The 20,815-nt window shown below is 37.0% G+C and overlaps 1 protein-coding gene and 1 long non-coding RNA gene across 4 annotated transcripts in view; one reads left to right on the top strand and one right to left on the bottom strand.

The window, feature by feature from the left end:
- DMXL2 (Dmx like 2) overlaps nt 1–13,199 on the top strand; it is a 152,932-nt gene extending 139,733 nt beyond the window's left edge. The window contains 12 exon segments of the mRNA XM_035708792.2: nt 3,202–3,264; nt 4,029–4,085; nt 4,087–4,116; nt 4,192–4,313; nt 5,895–6,033; nt 6,704–6,764; nt 6,893–7,020; nt 7,543–7,620; nt 8,834–8,925; nt 9,572–9,624; nt 10,863–11,080; nt 11,787–13,199. Coding sequence (XP_035564685.1) covers nt 3,202–3,264; nt 4,029–4,085; nt 4,087–4,116; nt 4,192–4,313; nt 5,895–6,033; nt 6,704–6,764; nt 6,893–7,020; nt 7,543–7,620; nt 8,834–8,925; nt 9,572–9,624; nt 10,863–11,080; nt 11,787–11,996 — 1,251 coding nt within the window. The 3' untranslated portion in view covers nt 11,997–13,199.
- Nucleotides 1,125–20,073, bottom strand: LOC112675930 (uncharacterized). 3 transcript variants are annotated; one of them, XR_003146165.3, is made up of 6 exons: nt 19,719–20,072; nt 17,017–17,263; nt 16,706–16,814; nt 13,588–13,660; nt 10,808–11,914; nt 1,125–1,577 (listed from the first exon to the last, which is right to left on the bottom strand). It is a non-coding gene; the product is annotated as an uncharacterized LOC112675930 (long non-coding RNA). The 3 variants fall into 3 exon arrangements; XR_003146166.3 differs by having other exon boundaries at nt 16,706–16,811; XR_003146164.3 differs by lacking the exon at nt 17,017–17,263 and having other exon boundaries at nt 19,719–20,073.
- Nucleotides 20,074–20,815: the final 742 nt, after the last annotated feature.

Below are 20,815 nucleotides of genomic sequence, written 5' to 3'. Positions count from 1 at the left end.
AGTTTTTGTTTAGTTTTAACATTTTTAATGAAGTCAGTGCTTGATTTACTTTTTGCTTGGAGTAAAAGCAAGCATACATTGCTTGCTTTTCATTCATTGTGGGTAAATAGTTTGCCAGACTACAATGAATTTCTTTTCTAAGACTAAATCTCATAATTTTCATTTTATAACAAGGAAGCAACATAGGTCTCTTGGTGAATCATGTATAACCAAGTGAAAATTGGTACTTCCTTTGCAGTACTTGGCCATTGGGCTTTTACAATTAATAAATCCTGTGATGGATGATTTGGGTAATTTAATATATAAATGAGCATACTCTATATTATGATTCTATGAATATCATTTAATTAGAAATCTAACATAGCCCATTAAAAGCCTCTTATTTATTTAACAATTAAAAATGAACAGGATAAACTTTAGAAGCAGGAAATTCAGGATAATTTTGTGAAAGAATAAACTACAGAAATACCAGTATGATATGAAGTTTGCTCTTACAAAGTGAGGCAGAGTTCTGCATTGCACAGTGATTTTTAAGCTAAATATAAATTAGGAATGTAATGCCATACAGGGTTCAACAAGAATCAGGAATTTGGGCGACTGGTACTTTAGAACTTAAAGTTATCTCTTCCTTATAAAATGAGTGGTGCACAGTTCTGTTATATGAGCATATCAGTCCATTTGACTGCTTAATGAGGTAATGGGCATTTTGGAGAGTGTTCAGAATAGAGTATCAGATGACGTTAAAGATTTGGCAAACAAAATCTATGAGAGAAGAGCAATGAATTATATTTCACTTAGAAAAGTGAAAACTGAGAGGGACACTTTACATGGCTCAGTTTTCCAAGGTAAAATATAGAACTGCATCTCCATTTTCCCCATACCTGGGGTAGCAGGACCTACCCAACTCATTCTCTTCATTAGTCACCCACACCTAGATGGTAATTGTGGTCAGCATTTTGAATAGTCATTTATTTTCTGTATGGATTTAAGGTTATGTACCTAAATGAAGTAGGGGAAATGAGCTGTGGGGATTCTTTTGAGTCTTAGAGAAGCCTTTTGGATAACAAGATCCAGATGGTATTGAAATCATTGGTGTGTAGGGTTTGTCAGGGAAATCACAGAGCCAAATTTTTCGCCTCTTTTATTCAGTCCACTGTTACAGTATTTCCTATATGATGCTGGGTACAAATTCTGTAAAATAGGATCTAGAAATCTAAGAAATAGATTTAACATAAAAGATATGTTATTTCCAGAAAGCCAATATACTGAAGGATCTATTTTTTTGAGTGTTTAGTTCTTCAAATTATTAAATATAATGACTCATTGAAAATATACTTTAATTATTCTTAAGGTTTGTAGCAGTGATTTGGTTGGATTGTCAGAGCTTTGGAATACAGTGGGAAGCCAGGGGTCTAGACTGCTGGGACCCTCAGTCTTGTTCTTCAGGATCAGACCTGTCCTTTCAGGTTTCTGTCTTCTTTAAGCTTCTCCCTCTTTCTGCCTCTTAGTCTCTGTGTTCTTGGGATCAGCAGTCCACGCTGTGTGTTCTCTTCAAGTTTTCTACCAGCAGAGGGTCTCTATGAAGAGGGAGATGGGATACAGATAAATTGAACATTTCTTAAAATGCTGTGTAAGCATTGGTTGGCTCCACAGTTGGGAGGTAGATGGTGAGAGTTTGGACGGGGGGAAGAATTTTTATCATAGACCCTTTTGTATCTTTTCAATTTCAAATTATTGAAAGGAATTACTGTCTTGTCCAGTGTTATCCAATTGAACTTTCTGTGATAATGGAAATTTCTATCTGTTCTATACAATATAGTAGTTAGCAGCCATATATAGTGAGCACTTGAAATGTGGCTAGTGTGACTTGACTTTAATTTAAATGTATGGTCATATATGGTCAGTGGCTATTGTACTGAACAGCACAGATCTGCTAAAAATTTGTTTTCATTAAGGAAAAAATTGAAAAAATGTTAAAGGTGTTAAGACAAAATAAAAACTGGTCACTAAGCTCAGAAATATGGAACATTTATTAAAACTATCTAGTAAGAGTGGTTTATTTTTTTAAATTGTTAAATAGGATTTTGGTACTCATTAATTTGATAAATTCAGTGAATTGACAAACTAATCCTAAAAGTTCTAAAATGTTGCCTTATTTTAAAAAATTACTTAGAAAATTAACCTGCAAAAAAAAAGAAAGAAAATTGATCTGCGAAATGCTGATATTTTAGATATATTCATCAGAAGATACTTTTACTCATACAATATATTAAAGAAGAATATTCTGTAAGACAATTTTTTGTGAAATCAATAAATATTGCAAACTCAACTACTTGATTAAAGGCAAACAGGTTCTTCAGCAGTTTGGTTTTTGCTGATTGGGCCTTGCACACATTTACTTTTTTGTCATTGTCCATTGCAGCAGCCCTTAGATTGCTGAAGGCATGCACAGAGAATTTGGCCCTTTTGACTAAAAGTGAAGCAGCCACTTCTATAAAGGTATTAGGAGGAGTGTGTTGCTCTGATCAAACCTTCACAGGTTTCCACAGCAGAGCAGAACTGTTATTTCTGATTGTAGCCATCCTTCATCAACCAAGAGCAAGATCTTTATGTGATTTCTTTCCTGTGCCCCATTTAATTAAACATGTCTTTACTTACAAGGAGAAAAATTCGATTATAGTAAATAACTGATGGGAATTCTAATCCCTGACTCCTCCTTCGTGGATATATTTCTTATGAGTATGAGTGAATGATTATGATTACTTTGAATCTGTGTTCAGAAATAGTTTTAATTTGTACTTGAAATAGCCTGTAGGATAGGGATTTATATTTATGTAGTATAGAATGCAACTTCTCATTCAGGTAGGTTTTATTTTAGAGATTGTAGCTTAAGATAGTATTTTACGTTACATAACTGGTATGCAAATAACTCATTTTTATTTTGAAACACAGCCTTTTATATATGTAGTAGTCACATTAATTTTAATTTTGCTTGTTTTGCTTTGTGTTGTGTTCATCTGATGACATCGTGTTTTACTCAGTTTTTCTTTCTTGATTTTGTGCTTTAAAAAGGAAAGTTTACAAATTCATTTTACCATCTTTAAGTTATGGATTGACCATTTTAGTTTGAAATTTTTCATTCTCTTTGTAATTTCATTTCACGCATGTGTTTTGTATTTGTGACGGTGTGGTGTTATTTAGTCTGTAGAAGAACATGTGGAACAGGTCAAACAAAACTACGTAGCAGAAGATTACCGCAGCAAGGTAGTGTTCCATGCTCTTGTATTTAGCTCATTCTCAATGTTCAAGGAGCTAACCTTCATCTCTAGTACTAACCATGTTGGCTAATCAGAATACTCATTGCTCCCATACACGTCAGTGGCATAGGTTAGGAAATATACCACTGTTTCCGACTTGTTCTTCCTAAGCATTGGTGCTTCTCTTTCCTTCTTCCTGTTCCATCTTCACATGTTCACCTTGCCAGTCTGTTCTCAAACATGGTTGTTTTATCTTTCCTCCTTGATTCTGCATCTTCTTTCCTTCCTGTCACCTTTGACCCTAAGCCAGTGCACCTTCTCATCAGTCTCTTTTATCCTTTTCTAACTGTTCTTTACAGCTTTTACTTATTCCTATCTTATTATCCTATTTTTAAAATGTTTAATTTCTCATATGACTCCTTTGACTTACCCTCTTTCTCCTCCACTCTTTGCCTCTTGATGCATTCACATTCTTACTGCAGTATCTGCATGCTTTTGGAAGAGATGCGAGCGGTATATTGCTGTTACAAATACTAATGAAAAGTATGCTAGCTATCTCTCATCACGATGGAAATCTTTATAATCGGGGTAATAACAGGGCATCAGAGAATTTAAGCTAATTCCAAAGCTAATTCTCAACATACTAAAATTCCTTTCTTCTTCCTGCTGCTATTACATTTTCTTCGTACCCTTCTTTTAATTTTTGTGGAATATGTGTGTGTGTCACATGTTGCTGTATGACAACTGAAACTGCCAATAAACATTTTGTAGGTTGAAGCTGATCTGGGCTATCCAGGTGGAAAAGCGAAAATCATTCATAAGGAATCAGGATATGATCATGGCATTTTCCATTAATAAGGTAAAATTAAAATCATTATAAAGATTGTACTTTTTTTTTTAAGTGAAATTGCTTTAATTATTGACTGCTTTACAGGCGAACTGTAATGAAATTGTCTTGGCTTCAACACATGATGTACAAGAACTCGATGTTACTTCTCTTTTGGCCTGTCAGTCATACATATGGATTGGAGAAGAGTATGACAGGGAATCCAAAAGGTTAGTCTGTCTTGTGTAGTCCATTTAAAATGAGGCTTTCTTAAAAAAGAACCCCTTGGGATCCCTGGGTGGCACAGCGGTTTAGCGCCTGCCTTTGGCCCAGGGCGCAATCCTGGAGACCCGGGATCGAATCCCACATCAGGCTCCCGGGGCATGGAGCCTGCTTCTCCCTCTGCCTGTGTCTCTGCCTCTCTCTCTCTCTCTCTGTGACTATCATAAATAAATAAAAATTAAAAAAAAAGAACCCCTTAAATCATTATGCATATGATTTGAATTATCTTGAAAAGTATATATGTCTCTTCCTTTATTTAGGTAGGAGACAAACATATAATTTGTTTAGCTGCCAATAAAAGGCTCTTCTTACATCAATTAACAAATTACCCATACTTCTTCCATCAGACATGGAAGTATTCATAGTTTTGGAGTCAGAATAATCATGAACACCAAAGCCTAATGCCAGTAATTACAACATTGACATTTAAGCTCAAAGAAATGTCAGGAATTACATACTATTCAGTAAATTTGGCTGATTTGGCTGATTTAGTTATCCCAATCAGATAACTAAAGTAAATAGCAGAATCCAACAACATATTAATTAGACTAAGTCACATTTACTGAGTAATTATCACTTTTTCCTTGATTATTACCTGATAAACATACCTTTTTTACAGATAAAAATGTAGACAACTCTGCTTTTCATTTTTTAAAAATTTTTATTTATTTATGATAGTCATCACAGAGAGAGAGAGAGAGAGGCAGAGACATAGGCAGAGGGAGAAGCAGGCTCCATGAAGGGAGCCCGACGTGGGATTCGATCCCCAGTCTCCAGGATCACGCCCTGGGCCAAAGGCAGGCGCCAAACCGCTGCGCCACCCAGGGATCCCCAACTCTGCTTTTCAGTAAAGCTGTGGGTACTGCACCAACAGTATCTCACAATACTTTCCTATTTTGGGGTTCCTCTTCCATATCTGTCTTCCCTCTTGCTTTTATCCAGATTCTTGGACATTTTATGTGCTTGAGAATAGTGCATCGTAGCCTCTCACCTTGTTTTGTTGGGTTTTCTGTTTTGTTAGCATATAATATTAGTAGGTTTCAGTTTCCTGCTTCAGAATTGATGTAACCATGTAATATGATACAATCCATCATAAAATTTGCTTTAACATTTTTATGTGATGATTACTAATACTTGAAATCTTAAAACTCAGATTTCTTTAAAATGTATGAATTTGATGCATGGGATACCTGTATTTGAAGAGACCTTATAATCTTTTCCCATACATGATAAAAAGAATGCTTGTGTTAAATCCTTGAAAACAAACATTTGTTCCAGCCTGTACAGCAGTAAAATTGCCCCTGAAGAACATTAGATCTATACATTTTGTCTTAAGAGAAAAAAGTGAACTAGTACTAAAATTTAAAATTGCCTTTGAATAGAAACTACAGCTAAGTTTTTCTTATGGATATTTTTTCATTCTCTATAAGTAAAGACTGTTCTATTGGGTACATAAGCAGTCCTGTAATTGGAATTTGTGTTTAAGAGAAAATGGAACTTTCACAGTAACACACGAATATTTTTCACAGTTCAGATGATATTGATTATCGTGGTTCCACTACAACTCTTTATCAACCCAGTGCAACATCCTATTCAGCAAGTCAGGTGCATCCACCTTCATCTCTGCCATGGCTGGGCAGTGGACAGACTAGCACTGGAGCTAGTGTGGTATGTTTTTTTTTTTTTTACTATTAGGTATGGTTTCTGGATATGGACTCAAAAATAAGTTGAAATCACTTTGACTTAGGAATGACCCTAAAGATCAGGGGCAGTGACTCGTTATAACCCCATCATAATAATAGCTAAGATAGCGTGACTGTGTCAGGTGCATGCTTTCCCTCACAACAACCCTAGGTGGTAGGTGCTTTTATTATCTCCCATTATCATTTTATTTTATAGATGAGCAAACTGAGAGGCACCAAGTGGTAAAGCAGAGAAAGAGGAGTTGTGGCTACTACAGGTGTTTGAAAAATATATCTATAATGTTGTTGTTAGTCACTGTAGCTGAAGGGGTCCCACTGTCATGTTCTGAAGACTCTAGAGATACTCCTGATTGTCCTCAGGGAGGGCACTTGGAGGAGAGTTCCCTTTGTCACTCGGTGAAGCTGCTTGGTATCTGCCCAGTCCATAGGGGCCAGGGCTATGCAGTAAGTGACTGGTTCTGCAGCCTTTTTGGACAGATGTCAAATGTGAAGTGGTTCCAAAAACCTACAACAGGGCATGTGTGAGTAATAATCGAATTGTAAGAGCATAAAGATTATGAGAATTGGAGTTGGCCTGAAGTGTATTATTATCTATTCTGTGATGCACAAAATGAATTTTTTATCTTCTTTTATAGCTTATGAAAAGGAATCTACATAACGTTAAGAGAATGACGTCCCACCCAGTCCATCAGTACTGTAGGTGTTTTATTTATGATCCAAGGCATTGTATAGGCCTCTGTCGTTTTGAAGTTCATTTATAGAATGGGAAATATTGGAACTCCTGTAGCTTTTTCATATATTGTGCTTTTCCTTTTGTGTTTCAGATCTTACAGGTGCTCAGGATGGTAGTGTACGAATGTTTGAATGGACACGACCTCAGCAACTTGTCTGTTTCCGCCAAGCCGGCAACGCAAGAGTTACCAGGTTATATTTTAATTCACAAGGCAACAAGGTTGGTTCTTGAGACTTACTGCTTAATTCATGTGAAAAATATATTTATGAGTATATGGTTAGTAACACTACATCTAAAAACCAATTCAGTGATCTGGATTTATGCTGGGCAGGCAGTTTATTGGTGTCTGCTTAAATACACCCTTGGCTCCCAATAAAGCACAGCTCTTCAAAATTCTGTATGGCTCAATCATCCACTTAAAGATATTAAATACCATGAAGGTAAAGAACTCTTTCTGTTGAGTGTGTTGGTGGTACCTATAAGCACAGTCAAGCACCTGAGAGAAACCTTCCAGTTTCTTACTAAATTATCTTAGAGATGTTTGGAGGAAAATGAAATGGGTACAGAAAAACACTTAAAAGGTTGCAGGATATTTATAGGGCCTGACTTTCTTGGGAACTACAGTAATAGAAATAGGTGTTGGCAGGACGTTAAGTGATGTTTGAGTGACTCTTCATCAATGATTTTGCCTCCAATATGCTTAATAAGAAGCTGTGTTTAATATTTATGCCATTCTTATAGTGTGGTGTTGCAGATGGAGAGGGTTTTCTGAGTATCTGGCAAGTAAACCAAACTGCATCAAATCCTAAACCTTACATGGTAAGTATCACTCAGCACTCCCAGAGAACATAGAGGCTTTTTTGAAAACTCTAACTTATTGATAGATTTCTAATATAGTATCGAAAATGAATCACTATAAAATTCTAACAGGTTCTGTGTATTCTAATTTGCTCCCAAATTTTTCTTACTGGTTATAAATTAACCAATCCCAAGAGGGCATTTCATTCATTAATCCAAACCATATTGAAACATTTGGTGATGCAGACAAATATATCTTTGCTTGGTGGGGGCTCCGGTATAATAGGAAGGGTGGGAGGTAGTGCTATCTTGTGCAGAACTTCTGGCTTCATATATATTTTAATTTTCTTTTCTAGACTATATATATGTTTTTAATTATGTAGATGAGACAAGATATTTCTCTTAAATTAGTACCCTGTACACTCTCATAAAGGCTTTACATAATTGGAAGTAATCTTGAATCTATCCTTTTGCCTTCACTCAGATTAATACCATGATAATTACAAACAGAATAATGTCTCTTTTAAATACCTGGACACCCCCGAGTCTTTGCCTCCAAATTTGTATTCATTCACCTGATCTAACAAGAAAACTCATGACTGGCTCAGTAAATCATTTCCCCTGGTGCTTGGAATATCCTTAGGAGTGGTTGTGGGCAGCCATAAGCCTGCAGATTATTTGCAGGACCTCTTTTGACCTTGTTTTTATTATTGCTAAAAATCCTCACGTGGAAGGGAAGGCGAGGGCAGGAATGTGGAGGTGGTAATAAAGGGTGGATATTTGCATGTTACAAAATTAATATGACTTGAGTTCTTCACATTGTAGTCTCAGACTACTAGAGGGGCATGTAGGAGTTTCCCTCCTTGGGTTATTATTATTATTATACAGGTTATTATGGAAAGTTTATTAAATGTATTTGAGATTATTAACACTGAGTTTGGGCCCTTAATGTAATGAAATGGCTTGGTTAAGTTCATCCTGTTCCTTTGCTAGATAATCTAAAGAAAAGCCCTTTAATTCTATATTTTTACCAACTCTTCCAATTTTAAAATATTATTGGATATTAGCTAAATATGCAAATAATAGGTAATTTCTTTTATCACTTATTCTTTATTCTAGGTTTTTAACAACTGTTCTTACTTCATGCATATACTACTAGCAGAATTGTGTGTTTGTGCGATACTGGAATATCTTGGACTTTTAGGTAACATCATTTGTACTTTGTTTCTTGTAGAGTTGGCAGTGCCACAGTAAAGCCACAAGTGACTTTGCATTTATTACCTCTTCAAGTCTAGTTGCCACATCTGGACAGTCCAATGACAATAGGTAAGTTGACAGAAGCATAATAAGAAATAAGCACATTTTAAGCAGAAAGGTATTCTTGCTACAAAATATGGATTTTTTTTTTACCTAGAAAGGTTTTTCCATCTCAGGAATATAAAAACTTTGTTGCATAATTCTTAGTAGTTTTCCTTACCAAAAAGAGAAAAGCAAATACTCCTAAGGTAGGCTTTCAATAAGCATATGTGATTATGTTAAAAGCTTTTTTTTTTTTTTTTTTCCCTTCCTGTCAGGTTCTTGAGACTCTGTAGCCATCATTGATGCTCAGTATGTTTCTTTGACCTGACACTGCTTTCATTTCATTGGCAACATATGCCATGAATAATACCTCTAATTTCCTGGCAGTGGTAACCCCTGGGGCTCAGAAGCATCCCTTCCCGGGAAATTGTGTCTCTTTCCCTCGAGTGGTAATGGAAAAGTTGAGGGGTTGGGGACGAGATGGCAGAGACATGTGGGACAATGTGAGACAGGACTGTGTGGTTCAGAAAAGATAACTCTTAGACATATCCCCAGCTTCTTCCCCTGTCCTAGTTGCTTAATAAATAAGTATAAACAAAAGAGGTAGTAGGATGCAATGAGTAAAAACCAGTAACAAAAAGCACATCATGAATCGTTGTGTTCTCTCTTTAAGAAACGTTTGCCTCTGGGACACACTGATATCACCTGGAAACAGCCTCATTCATGGTAAGTGAGTTAAGGTCTGTGATCATGATTTTAATACAATATGAAGGAATGCTTTCCTGGTTTTACTCTAACGTGTTTTGTTTTTTGTGTGTCGTAAATGAGTATCTGGCTATCTCGCTGAGGTAAATACCCAGCTAGCATAGAATAGTCTTTGTTTTGTGTTCCATTTAGAAAATATGGTATGGAGATTGGTGCTACTACAAGGCTTTTTAGGAATTAGTTGCAAAGTATTTGGGCTCAATAGAAAGGAAATATTTTAACCTTATAAGAACAAGAAATATGAAGAATGCCATTTAAGTATTATTAAGTATTATTCCTTTTATTCCTTTTAAGACAGTTTTCCCAATTGGTGCCTTAAAGATCCCTTTCTCACATGATACTGTTGAGAGAAGGCCCCATGTTCCAGTATATTTGGGCTAAACATAGCTAGGTGGATTCTTTTAAAGAAAGATTTTTCAGTCTTTTTTTATATGGATAGACATTTTGAAAGTATAGTTGTTTCTGTTTTATCTCTTTGCAGTTTTTAAACGTTTTATTTGAGAGAGTGAGAGCGCAAACAGAGGGAAAGGGAGAAGCACACTCCCTACTGAACAGAGAGCCCAACGTGGGGCTCCATCCTAGGGCCCCGGGGTCATAACCTGAGCCGAAGGCAGTTGCTTAACTGAGCCACTCAGGTGCCCCATGATTGCAGATTTTTTTTTCTGTGAATAATTAACAGTTCTTAAAGATTTACCACATACTGGTTTAAGGCTTTAATTATATTAAAATGCAGAGAATCCTGGGAAAGCTAACTCCTTATCTTGTAGCTGGTCATTTTCACACAACTGTAGTTGAGTTTGTTACTTACCTGACAACAACTTGCAATGAGTCTGTATGGGCAGGAACTAGGATACAGTATATTCTTGTCATGGTGGGGATTAATGTGGTGGCTGAGTGGATCACAGAGAAGCTTGGTCTCCTCTACAGGTTTTGCTTCTACAGGCTTCTTACAAGGCAGTGTAACTTAGTTTGGGCTTAACATTTAAACTCCCTGCATGTGTTTTCATATTGAGGTTACAGATAAGAACATTTTTTCTGTCCCTGCTTGGGATCTTTTTTAAATTCTTGGATCATGATTATAGAAATTGAAATGAAAAATTTGTCAGTAGTTTCTGTATTATCTAAATGTGCATTTAAACATTACCAGAATTGTCAGGATAGAAATTATTTGGGAAGACTTCTTATGTTTCCTCCTTCAGGCTTCACATGCCACGATCATGGTGCCACGGTACTCCAGTATGCGCCAAAACAGCAACTCCTCATCTCTGGAGGCAGGAAAGGCTATGTCTGCATTTTTGACATCAGGCAAAGACAACTGATTCACACCTTCCAGGCACATGACTCAGCTATTAAGGCTCTGGCTCTGGATCCCTGTGAGGAATATTTTACTACAGGTTCGGCAGAAGGTAACATAAAGGTGAGTCAGTACAGGAGGTGGCATGTGCTAAGTGTTATTTGTACATGCTGCTGTCAAGATTGGGGAGCAGCAGCCCCCCTGCAGTCCTTGAAATGAGAGTGTAAAGTGATGCTTTGCAGAGATATTGAAGGTCTCTTGACACCTTTCCTCGCTTAGTCCTGTGGAGTTCTTTCTAAACGGTAAGGGTCTGGAAAACCAGACAGTCAAGCTTATTAGGTCACTGAAAAGCTTTGAAGAAGTCTATTTTGTGTAAAGAATAAGTTAATGCATAGGATTTTTTGCAACGCTCTTTTGGCTCCTCAGACCCTCCTCTCTTTCCCACATTCTGCCCTTAGTATCATCTTTGTTTTGTACAGTTGAGGTGAGGTTTCTGGGGAAATGAGACGGTGGTATGTTTCTTCCTCTATTGCCCCAGGGCTTCCCTTGACATTAGCCATGCATTAAGTTAACTTAAATATCTAACTGAATTAAGAGGGGAGTATCTGTAGTTAATATGAAACTACAAGAGAATGTGAAGAGACAGTGAAAGGTAAGAACAGTAAATGGATCACTATCCCCCGGGCCAGGGGCTGTTAGGAAAGAGGCAGTGGACTAGAAAGTTAGGCCAGTTCCAGGGCAATAGAAGTGAAGGCCATGTTTTTGCTTTTGGTCTTTTTCTTTCTCTTTTTAATGACGTACACTTGGTACTTTTACTCTTTTAAACTAGGTTTGGAGATTGACAGGCCATGGCCTGATTCATTCATTCAAAAATGAACATGCTAAGCAGTCCATCTTCAGAAACCTCGGAGCCGGAGTCATGCAGATTGACATCATCCCAGGCAACCGGATCTTCTCCTGTGGGGCAGATGGCACGCTCAAAACGAGGGTTTTGCCCAATGCTTTTAACATCCCCAACAGAATCCTTGACATTCTGTAGACTTAACGATTGGGGCTTTATTTTTATAAACATTTCAGTTTAAATACACTGTAGTAACTGATAGGCATTTCTGCTTTCCAAGCAGCTGTTCACACACTGGAAACAATACAGAGAATCTCTGTGTAGAATTTGAAACTGATCCAAGCTGAGCATTGCCCATACAGGCTGGTAGAGTGACCGTGCATGTACCTTGTTATCATGCTGACATACTTAAAAACAAAAAACCCTAGTGTTGTATGAAGGGTAGCTATTCTTTACAGCATTTAGCAAGCCTGATTCAGAGAACATTTGAGGTTAGAAATTAGCATGTTAGTAAGTTATAATGGGAAGAACCTTTATACCAAATTAAGGAAGAAAATGTTGCTGATTCAGGTTTTTCTTCCTAGTCTTACCACTGATGGAAGCATGCCTGCAGGCTCCTGTGTTCAGTGAAGGATAGTCACAAGGTGTGAGATGCTCTAGGTCACCAGAAACACTTTCTAAGCTGTGGTGCAGCGTGAGTGACTAGTTCTCTGCTGGGAGAGGTCATTTCCATTCTTTCCTGCTGATTATTTTTCCTGTTAGTGTTTATACTGAGCTAGTACTGTACCTTGCAATTGAGTGCAAATTTAAATGCAATGTTTTCCTTACAATTTGCACACTCACATTTTTTGGACTGCTAGTTTTTCTATTTAAATATCTGCCTTCATGTTAGGAATGTAATACGTGAACATGACGTATTTGTAGTTGACCAGCATACCAGTTGAGTACTTTTTCTTTCAGGGTTAAACACCCACAAAATTTAAGGCTATGTTGAAACTACACCAATAGAGCATTTCATATCATAATTTAAATGAATGTTAGGCTTTTTGTGGCCAGTTAATAGTTGATGAGATCGGTGATATTATTTATTACCACAGCCTATTGTATAAACTATGCAGAGTTAAAATATTATTTGCTTATAAATTATTAGCCAATGTTGTCATATTTTGATGTACCTCCTTGGTTATGACCAAAAAAATGTTCTTGATATTGAAACCAATGTCTGTGTGTTTAAATGTTTACCAGCAAATTGTCTCATCATGTTAATGAGAATGTTTAATGCCTGTGTGGTAAATAGTAAAATATAATGGCATAAAAGTACCTTTCTCTGAAGGCGATGTGATGTTTGGGCTGTGAAATACTTATGTAAAAGAAAAATAAATGTTATTTGTTAGAGTTTTACCTTAGTTTGGTCTGGTGTTCTTTGATAGTATTTTTAACTACTTATTTTAAATTTGAATAAATATTTAACTGTTAAAAGAATTAAGCTGCTAGGCCGTTCATTTATTCACAGATCCTGAGTACTTCCTGTAGCAGAAGCCACTCTAGGCAACAGGATGCAGTGGTGAGCCAGACAGCAGGCACTCAGCATTGAGGCTTAGTTGGGGAGGAACTAATGTGAATGGTACCTTTTCTCATTTATTGAATCAAATGCTGATTTTAGGGCTGACACTGGTGAAGGCGCTGAGCTGGGAATAGTGTTTTTAGGTGGAGTCACTGCGAGGAAAGGAGGTCTGAATGCATGGAAACACAAATTTGACAAAAATTGCAAATATAGACGTAGACTTACCACAGTTTAGTACGTAGTAACCAGTGCGTGTTGCATCTCCTCCATCTTTGTACTGTTACACTGTAGTACCAGTCTGCATGAGAATAGAATTTTGAAATGAAATTCAGATTTTTACAGTAGCTGCCACCTTCTTTGAGCATTGCTTTACAGTAATCTGCCATGTGTCACAATAATTTGTCTTAAAAAGTTCTAAATACATTTTAAAAAGTTTTAGGTTTACAAAAACAAGTGAGCCAATACTAGAATTTCTATTTTTCCCCTCCCCCTCAGTTGCACTTACTAACATTTTGCATTTGTGTGATACAATTTGTTACTGCTAGGGAACCAGTACTGATGCATTAGCTAAAGTCTGTGGATTATATTATGCTTCATCCTTTGTGCTGACACTTCAGTGGGTTTTAGCAAATATATGTATCATGTATCCATTACAGAATCATACAGAATAGTCTCTTGGCCCTGCAAGTCCCATGTTCACCTATTCATTCCTCCCCAGGTCCCCCCAACCCCTAGCACTGATCTCTCTACTGCCTTTCCCAGAATGGCCTATGGTTGGAATCCTAGATGATGCAGCCATTTCAGATGGTCTTTCACTGAGCAATATGCAGTAAAGTTCCTGGAGGCTTGTGTGTAGACATAAGTTTTCAACTCTGTTGGGTAAATACCTTAGGTGACATTTTTTGATCTTAGATTAAAACTTTTTACCTCTGTGAAAAACTGCCAAACTGTTTTCCAAAGTGACTGTACCAGTTTGTATTCCTACCAGCAGTGAGTGAATTCTGTTGAGTTGCTGAATTCTGAGCAGTCCTGTTGTTGGACATCCTCATCAGCATTTGGTAGGTGTTTGGGAATTTTAGCCCATTATCAAAGACGTACAATGGTATCTATTGTTTGAATTTGCAATTCCCTAATGATATAGGATGTTAAACATCCTTTCTTAAACATCTTTTCATCTGTGTATTTTCTTTGGTGAGCGGTCTTTTTAACTCTTTTGCGCATTTTTTAATTGGGTGGTTCTCATACTGTTGAGCCTTGTTTTTTTGTTGTTTTAAGATTTTATTTATTCATGAGAGAGACAGAGAAAGAGAGACAGGCAGAGGGAGAAGCAGGCTCCCCACAGGGAGCCTGATTCAGGACTCGATCCCAGGACCCAGGGATCATGCCCTGAGCCACTCAGGTGTCCCTTATCCTGTTGAGTTTTAAGAGTTCTTCATGTATCTAGAATCCAAATTATTTTATCAGATGTTATTTAGCCAATATTTTCTTCCAGCCTGGGGCTTAGCTTTTCATTCCCTGAATGGTGTCTTCTAGAACATAAGCTTTTAATTTTAATAAATTCTAACTCATGCTTTGCTTTCATGGATTGTGCTTTTGCAATTATGTGTAAAAACCCATTTAAAAAAAAAAAAACCTAAACAATGTCACCTAGATTTTCTGCTTTGTCGTCATCTAGAATTTTACATTTTATATTTAGGTCTATGATCCATTTTTGAATTAACTGTCACTAAAGACCTGTGTCTAGATTCATTTTTCTGCTCCTGAATGTCCAATTGTCCTCACACTATTCTTTGGAAAGGCTAACTTTTCTCCACTGAATTGTCTTTGCTCCTTTGTCAAAGATTATTTGACTATATTTGTATAGATACTCTGCTGATCTATTTGTCCTTTTGCCAGAACCACACTGTCTTGATTACTGTAGCTTTGTAGTAAATCTTTCTTGAAGCATTTTCTGCACCTATTGATTAATCTGATTTTTCTTCTTTAGTCTATTGATATGACAGATTACATTAATTGGTTTTTAAATCTTGAACCAGACTTACAAAACTAGAATAAATCTCAATCATGGTTTATAATTCTTTGTATGCATTTCTGGATTCAGTTTGCGAATATTTTATTGAAGGTTTTTGCCTCTATGCAAAATAGAGAAGTTGGTCTGTAGTTTTCCTGTCTTGCAATGCCTTTAGCTGGTTTTGGTATTTAGGTTAAGACAGGACAAGTTAGGAAGTAGCTCTGCCTCCATTTTCTCAAAGATTTTAAATAGGTCTTGTTTCTTCAAATACTTGGCAAGATTTACCAATGAAACTTCTCTGAGCCTGAGGCTTTCCTTTTGGAAGGTTAGTTATTTATTTAATAGATATAAGCCTCTTAAGATACTTTTTTTTTCTTTTAGATTTTATTTATTTATTCATGAGAGACACACAGAGAGAGAGGCAGAGACACAAGCAGAGGGAGAAGCAGGCTCCATGCTGGGAGCCTGACGTGGGACTCAATCCCAGGTCTCCAGGATCACTCCCTGGGCTGCAGGCGGCGCTAAACCGCTGAGGCATCCGGGCTGCCAAGATACTTTTCTTGTAAGGCCCTGATCTCAGGGTCTTTGGGATGAAGTCCCTGCATGGGGCTCCCTGCTCGGCAGGGAGTCTTCCTATAACCTCTCTATCTGCCTCTCCCCGACCTTATTCTGTCTCTTTCAAATAAACTAAATAAAATCTTTAAAAAAAGATACTTCTAATTTTGTGAATTCTGGTAAATCATATCTTTCAAAGAATTAGTCCATTTAATTTAGATTATCAAATATGGGCATAGGTTATTAATATATATTTTCCTTTTAACATACATGGGATCAATAATGACCCCTGTCTCATTTCTTTTTTTTTTTCCTCATTTCTAATATTAGTACTTTCATGTCTTTTATTTTCTTAGTTCACCTAGCTACAGGTTTTTTTTTTTTTTAAGATTTTTTTTTTTTAAGTAATCTACACTCAGCTGGAGGCTTGATCTCACAAACCCAAGATCAAGAGTTGCACACTTGTGGACTGGGTGGCTCAGATGTTTAGGGCCACCTTCAACCCGGGGCATGATCCTGGAGACCTGGGAATAAATAAATAAAATCTTTCAAAAAAAAAAAAAAAAAAACCTAAGCTACTTTCAAGTAACCTTATACCACATCATAGGTAGTACAGGTACCTTATGACACAGTATTCCCAATTGCTCCCTCCCATTACTATAACATTGCTGTCATTTCTTTTCCTTGTCTATAATCCCAATATATTGCCACTGTTATACTTTGAACAGTTATCTATTAGATCAATTATGAATATGGAAAATAAAAGTTTCATTTTACCTTCACATTTCTTTAATGCTCTTTCATTCTTGATATAGATCTGTTTCTGACTCATAATTTTCGATCTCTCTGAAGAACTTCTTTTAACATTTCTTGGAAGACAGGCCTACTGGCAAAAGAGTCCCAGTTTTTACTGATCTGAGAAAGTCTTTTCTTCACTTTGGAAGGGATAACTTTACTGGATATAGAATTCTAAGTTGGTATTTCCACCCTCCCCACCCAATACTTTAAATATTTCACTCCACTCTTCTTCCTCTCATGGTTTCTGAAAAGAAGTAGGACAAAATTCTTATTCTTGTTCCTCTACTTACCTTAATATGTTGGTGGGCTTCTGGTGGTAAAACCCACAAGTGTGGGGTCCCTTAAGACTTTGCTCCAGGAGTCTTTAACCCTTAAGCTGGTCCACACTTAGCCTCCAGGAATTACTTTTTAAGTCTTCCTACCAGTAACTGGCTCTGGCAGCTTCTACTTGAAGTAGGTGGTCATTCACTGTATTTGCAGGTCTCTTCAGTTTTTAGAGTGGCAGTTTCCCCTGTGCTTTCACATCCTCTAATGGATCTAAGAAAATGTGTTGATTTTTATATTTTGTGCTTTTCTTCTTGAGATATGGACAGGAATGATGACTTCCAAGCTCTATTTATTCAGGCTGAAACTGGAAGTTCTACTTAAGTGTTTTTATAAGCATTATCAACTGTGTCTGTAACTAAAATTTTATTGTGCCAGGATATAGTTTATAAAAAGGTACATTTGTATGAGTCAATGTTATATACCTAGAATACTTATATATTTGGGTTCCACTGGAAGTTTTAGAGGAGATTGGGATGCAATTATGATGGTATTTTCTCCAGGGAAATGATTATTTATGGATTACTGACTGTACACACTAGCCCTGGGCTAAGCTACTTACATAGATTATCTCACTTCCAAAACAAGCCTATGAGAGGTTGTATCTATTGTTAGAGATAATGCATTTTTAAGATCCCTATTTTCAAATGAAAAATTGTTGAGACTTAGAGAATTACTATAACTCAGTTGTACAGGGATTCTAAATTAGTTTGACTCCAGAGTTCACACTCCCTTAATCCTACATTATATTATAAACATTCCCCACAGATGTGGAAGTCTTCTCCACAGATTCCTGAAGCCCCTGACAGAAATCTATGCTAGATATCTAATGCTAGGCTACTAGATCTTTGAACTCCATGGGAGATTATTTAACATAAGCTATATAGACACAAAAGCTTAGGACCCAAAGCAGACAAAAACAAAACAAAAACCTTTGACTTGCTTCCTACTCAAAACTCAAATCTGAGTCTTGGTTCCTGTGTTGCTCCAAAGTAAAGGAGAATATACACAATGATGAGAAGAGCTGGAGGGAAAAAGCTTGTGAGATTTTTATTACCCCAATCCCTAAGAAAAACTGACCCCCGCTTCCTCCTCAGGGTAGGAGATTTCAAGCCTAAATGCTCTGAGAGAGAGATTTAAAAGGAGGTAGAGAACTTCCTACTGTCAAAGCAGTAAGAAGTTCTAGATTTACCTGCTTACTTGAAACAAAAAAATTATATAAAACAAGATATGGGACATCAGGCAGTGAAGGACAGGGATCCCACAGAGGTAAGCATTATTACTGTCCCAACTTACTACCTGAAGAAAATTTCTAAGCCACAAGCAAGGAAGGAAAGCCAGCAAAGCTTGATGGTCTCTCCAAGTTACCAAATAGAACTGGGCATCTGGGGGAGCACAAGATAGAGTGGACTGAGAAGGCTACGAGAGAGGTCTGCAGAAGTGCCTCTTCATGTGTTCAGCTGAACATGAATCAGTGCATCTGTAGGAGGAAACTACTGGTGGTCAGGAAAAGGAAACCTCATAATTCATAGGGTGTTAGGTACTAATAAGAGTTTTGCTGCATTAATGGGACAAAAATCAGCGAAAGACTAAACACTGCAGTAGTGTCACCTAAGAAGCCTAAAAAGGAAAGAATTAAGCTATTTCCAAGTTAATTGCAGCTCAAAATATAGTTCCAGAATCTTTACAGAAATACAAAAAGAACCAGTAAGGTAAAATTCATAATGTTTGACATTTAATAAAAATTACCAAGCATGAAAAGAAGTAGGCTATGAGCCTACTGAGGAGAAAATTCAATCCATCAAAAAATAGTCCAGAAATAACACAGGTGATAGTAAAGGATATTAAAATAGTTATTATAAGTGTATACTATATGTTCAGAAGCTTTAGACTGGAGAGAATAAAGCATTAAAAAATCAAAACTTCTAGAAATGAACTACAGACTACAATATCTGAGATGAAAAATACACTGGATGGGATTCACAGATTACACACTGCAGAAGAAAACATTACTAAATGTGAAAATAGAACAATAGAAACTCCCAAAAGAAACAAACATTAGAAGAAAGTAAACAGCCTCAGTGAGTTGAAGAAAAACCATTAAAAGCCCAATATATGCATCCTGGGGTTCCTACATAGGAGTAAAAAATTTATAATTAAAGAAATAAAGGCTTACAACCTAAGGGAAGATGGTGGAGAAGGAGGACCCAAAGCTCACTTCATCCCATGGATACAGCTATGTAACGTTCACATCAGTGTAAATAATCCAGAACATGACCTGAAGACTCGCAAAACAAACTCCACAACTAAAAGTAGAGAGGAGACCACATCAAAGAAGGTAGGAAGGGCAAAGATGCTGTTTGGAAGTGAAACAGACCATGGCCATTCGTGGTCTGGAGAGAACTGGTGGAGCAGAGAAGGCTGATAAACAGCCTATCACACTAGAAGACAGATCCCCATTACACTTAGCTCTGAAGGCAACAGGGGCCAATTCTTAAGTTCTTAATAACCATGGGACTTAAAGCCTGGAATTTTAAAACTCAGGCTTGGCTTTGGGCTCTGGGTGAGTCCCCGCATTTAAAGGGACAACACAATAAACAGCCAGTGAAAATCCAACATGGACACAGCAGATTGAAAAAGGCGTAGAGCAGAAGGGAGGGTGACTTACTCATCTCAGAGTGTGGTTCCAAGAGGCAGGGAGCACAAGGAGACTCCTCCAGGAACAAAGGAGCTGGCATGCACCATTTCCCTGCCCTACCCCCTCAGCATAGACACACGGTCACCTACAGAAACCATGACACTCACTGCCTAACTTGCTTACACCAAGCCCCACCTCCCTGCCCCACACTTTGGTCTCATTTTCCAATATGGCACACACCTTATTAATATACAACCCACCCAGCCAGGGGCCAAACATAGCCTACAACAGGCAAAGAGCCTCTGCTGAGCCACCCAGATATCCCCAGGAGCTGTTTTTTTTTAAAGGATCAACAAAATAGCTAAATGTTTAACCAGACTCATTAAAAAAAAAAAAAAAAAAAAGAAGAAGAAAGAGAAGGAAAGAAAGAAAACCTGAACAAAACCAGAAATGGTGGTAAAAAAAAAAAAAACCCACAGAAATAAAAAGAACTATAAGAGAATGTTATGAGCATTTATATGCCAGCAAATTAAACAACCTAGAAGAAATGAATAAATTCCTAGTAACATATAACCTACCAGAACTGAAGCAGGATGAAACAGAAAATTTGAACAGACTGATTACCAACAGTGAAGTTGAATTGGTAATCAAAAAACTCCCAAACAAAAGTTGAGGACCGATGTCCTCATAGGTGAATTCTATCAAACATTTAAAAGACAGTTAAAACCTATTTTTCTCAAACTATTCCAAAAAATACAAGAGGAAGGAAAGCTTTCAAATTCATTCTGTGAGGCCAGCATCATGCTGATGCCAAAATCCGATAAAGGACACTACAAATAAAGAGAACTACAGGCCAATATCTCTGAAGAATGCAGATCCAAAAATCTTTGAGAAAATATTAGCAAATGGAATCTAACAATATATTAAAACAATGATTCACCATGATAAAATGGGTTTTATTCCTAGGATGTAAGGGGGGTTCAATATTCACAAATCAATGTGATACATGACGTCAAAAAGAGAATGGACAGAAACCTTGTGACCACTTCAGTATATGCAAAAAAAGCATTTGATAAAGTGTAACATCCACTCATGATGAAAACCCTAACAAAGTAGGTTTAGAGGAA

Source organism: Canis lupus, chromosome 30 (assembly GCF_003254725.2).
Source record: "Canis lupus dingo isolate Sandy chromosome 30, ASM325472v2, whole genome shotgun sequence".
NCBI lineage: Eukaryota > Metazoa > Chordata > Mammalia > Carnivora > Canidae > Canis > Canis lupus.
This window is presented reverse-complemented; position numbering and strand designations above follow the sequence as displayed.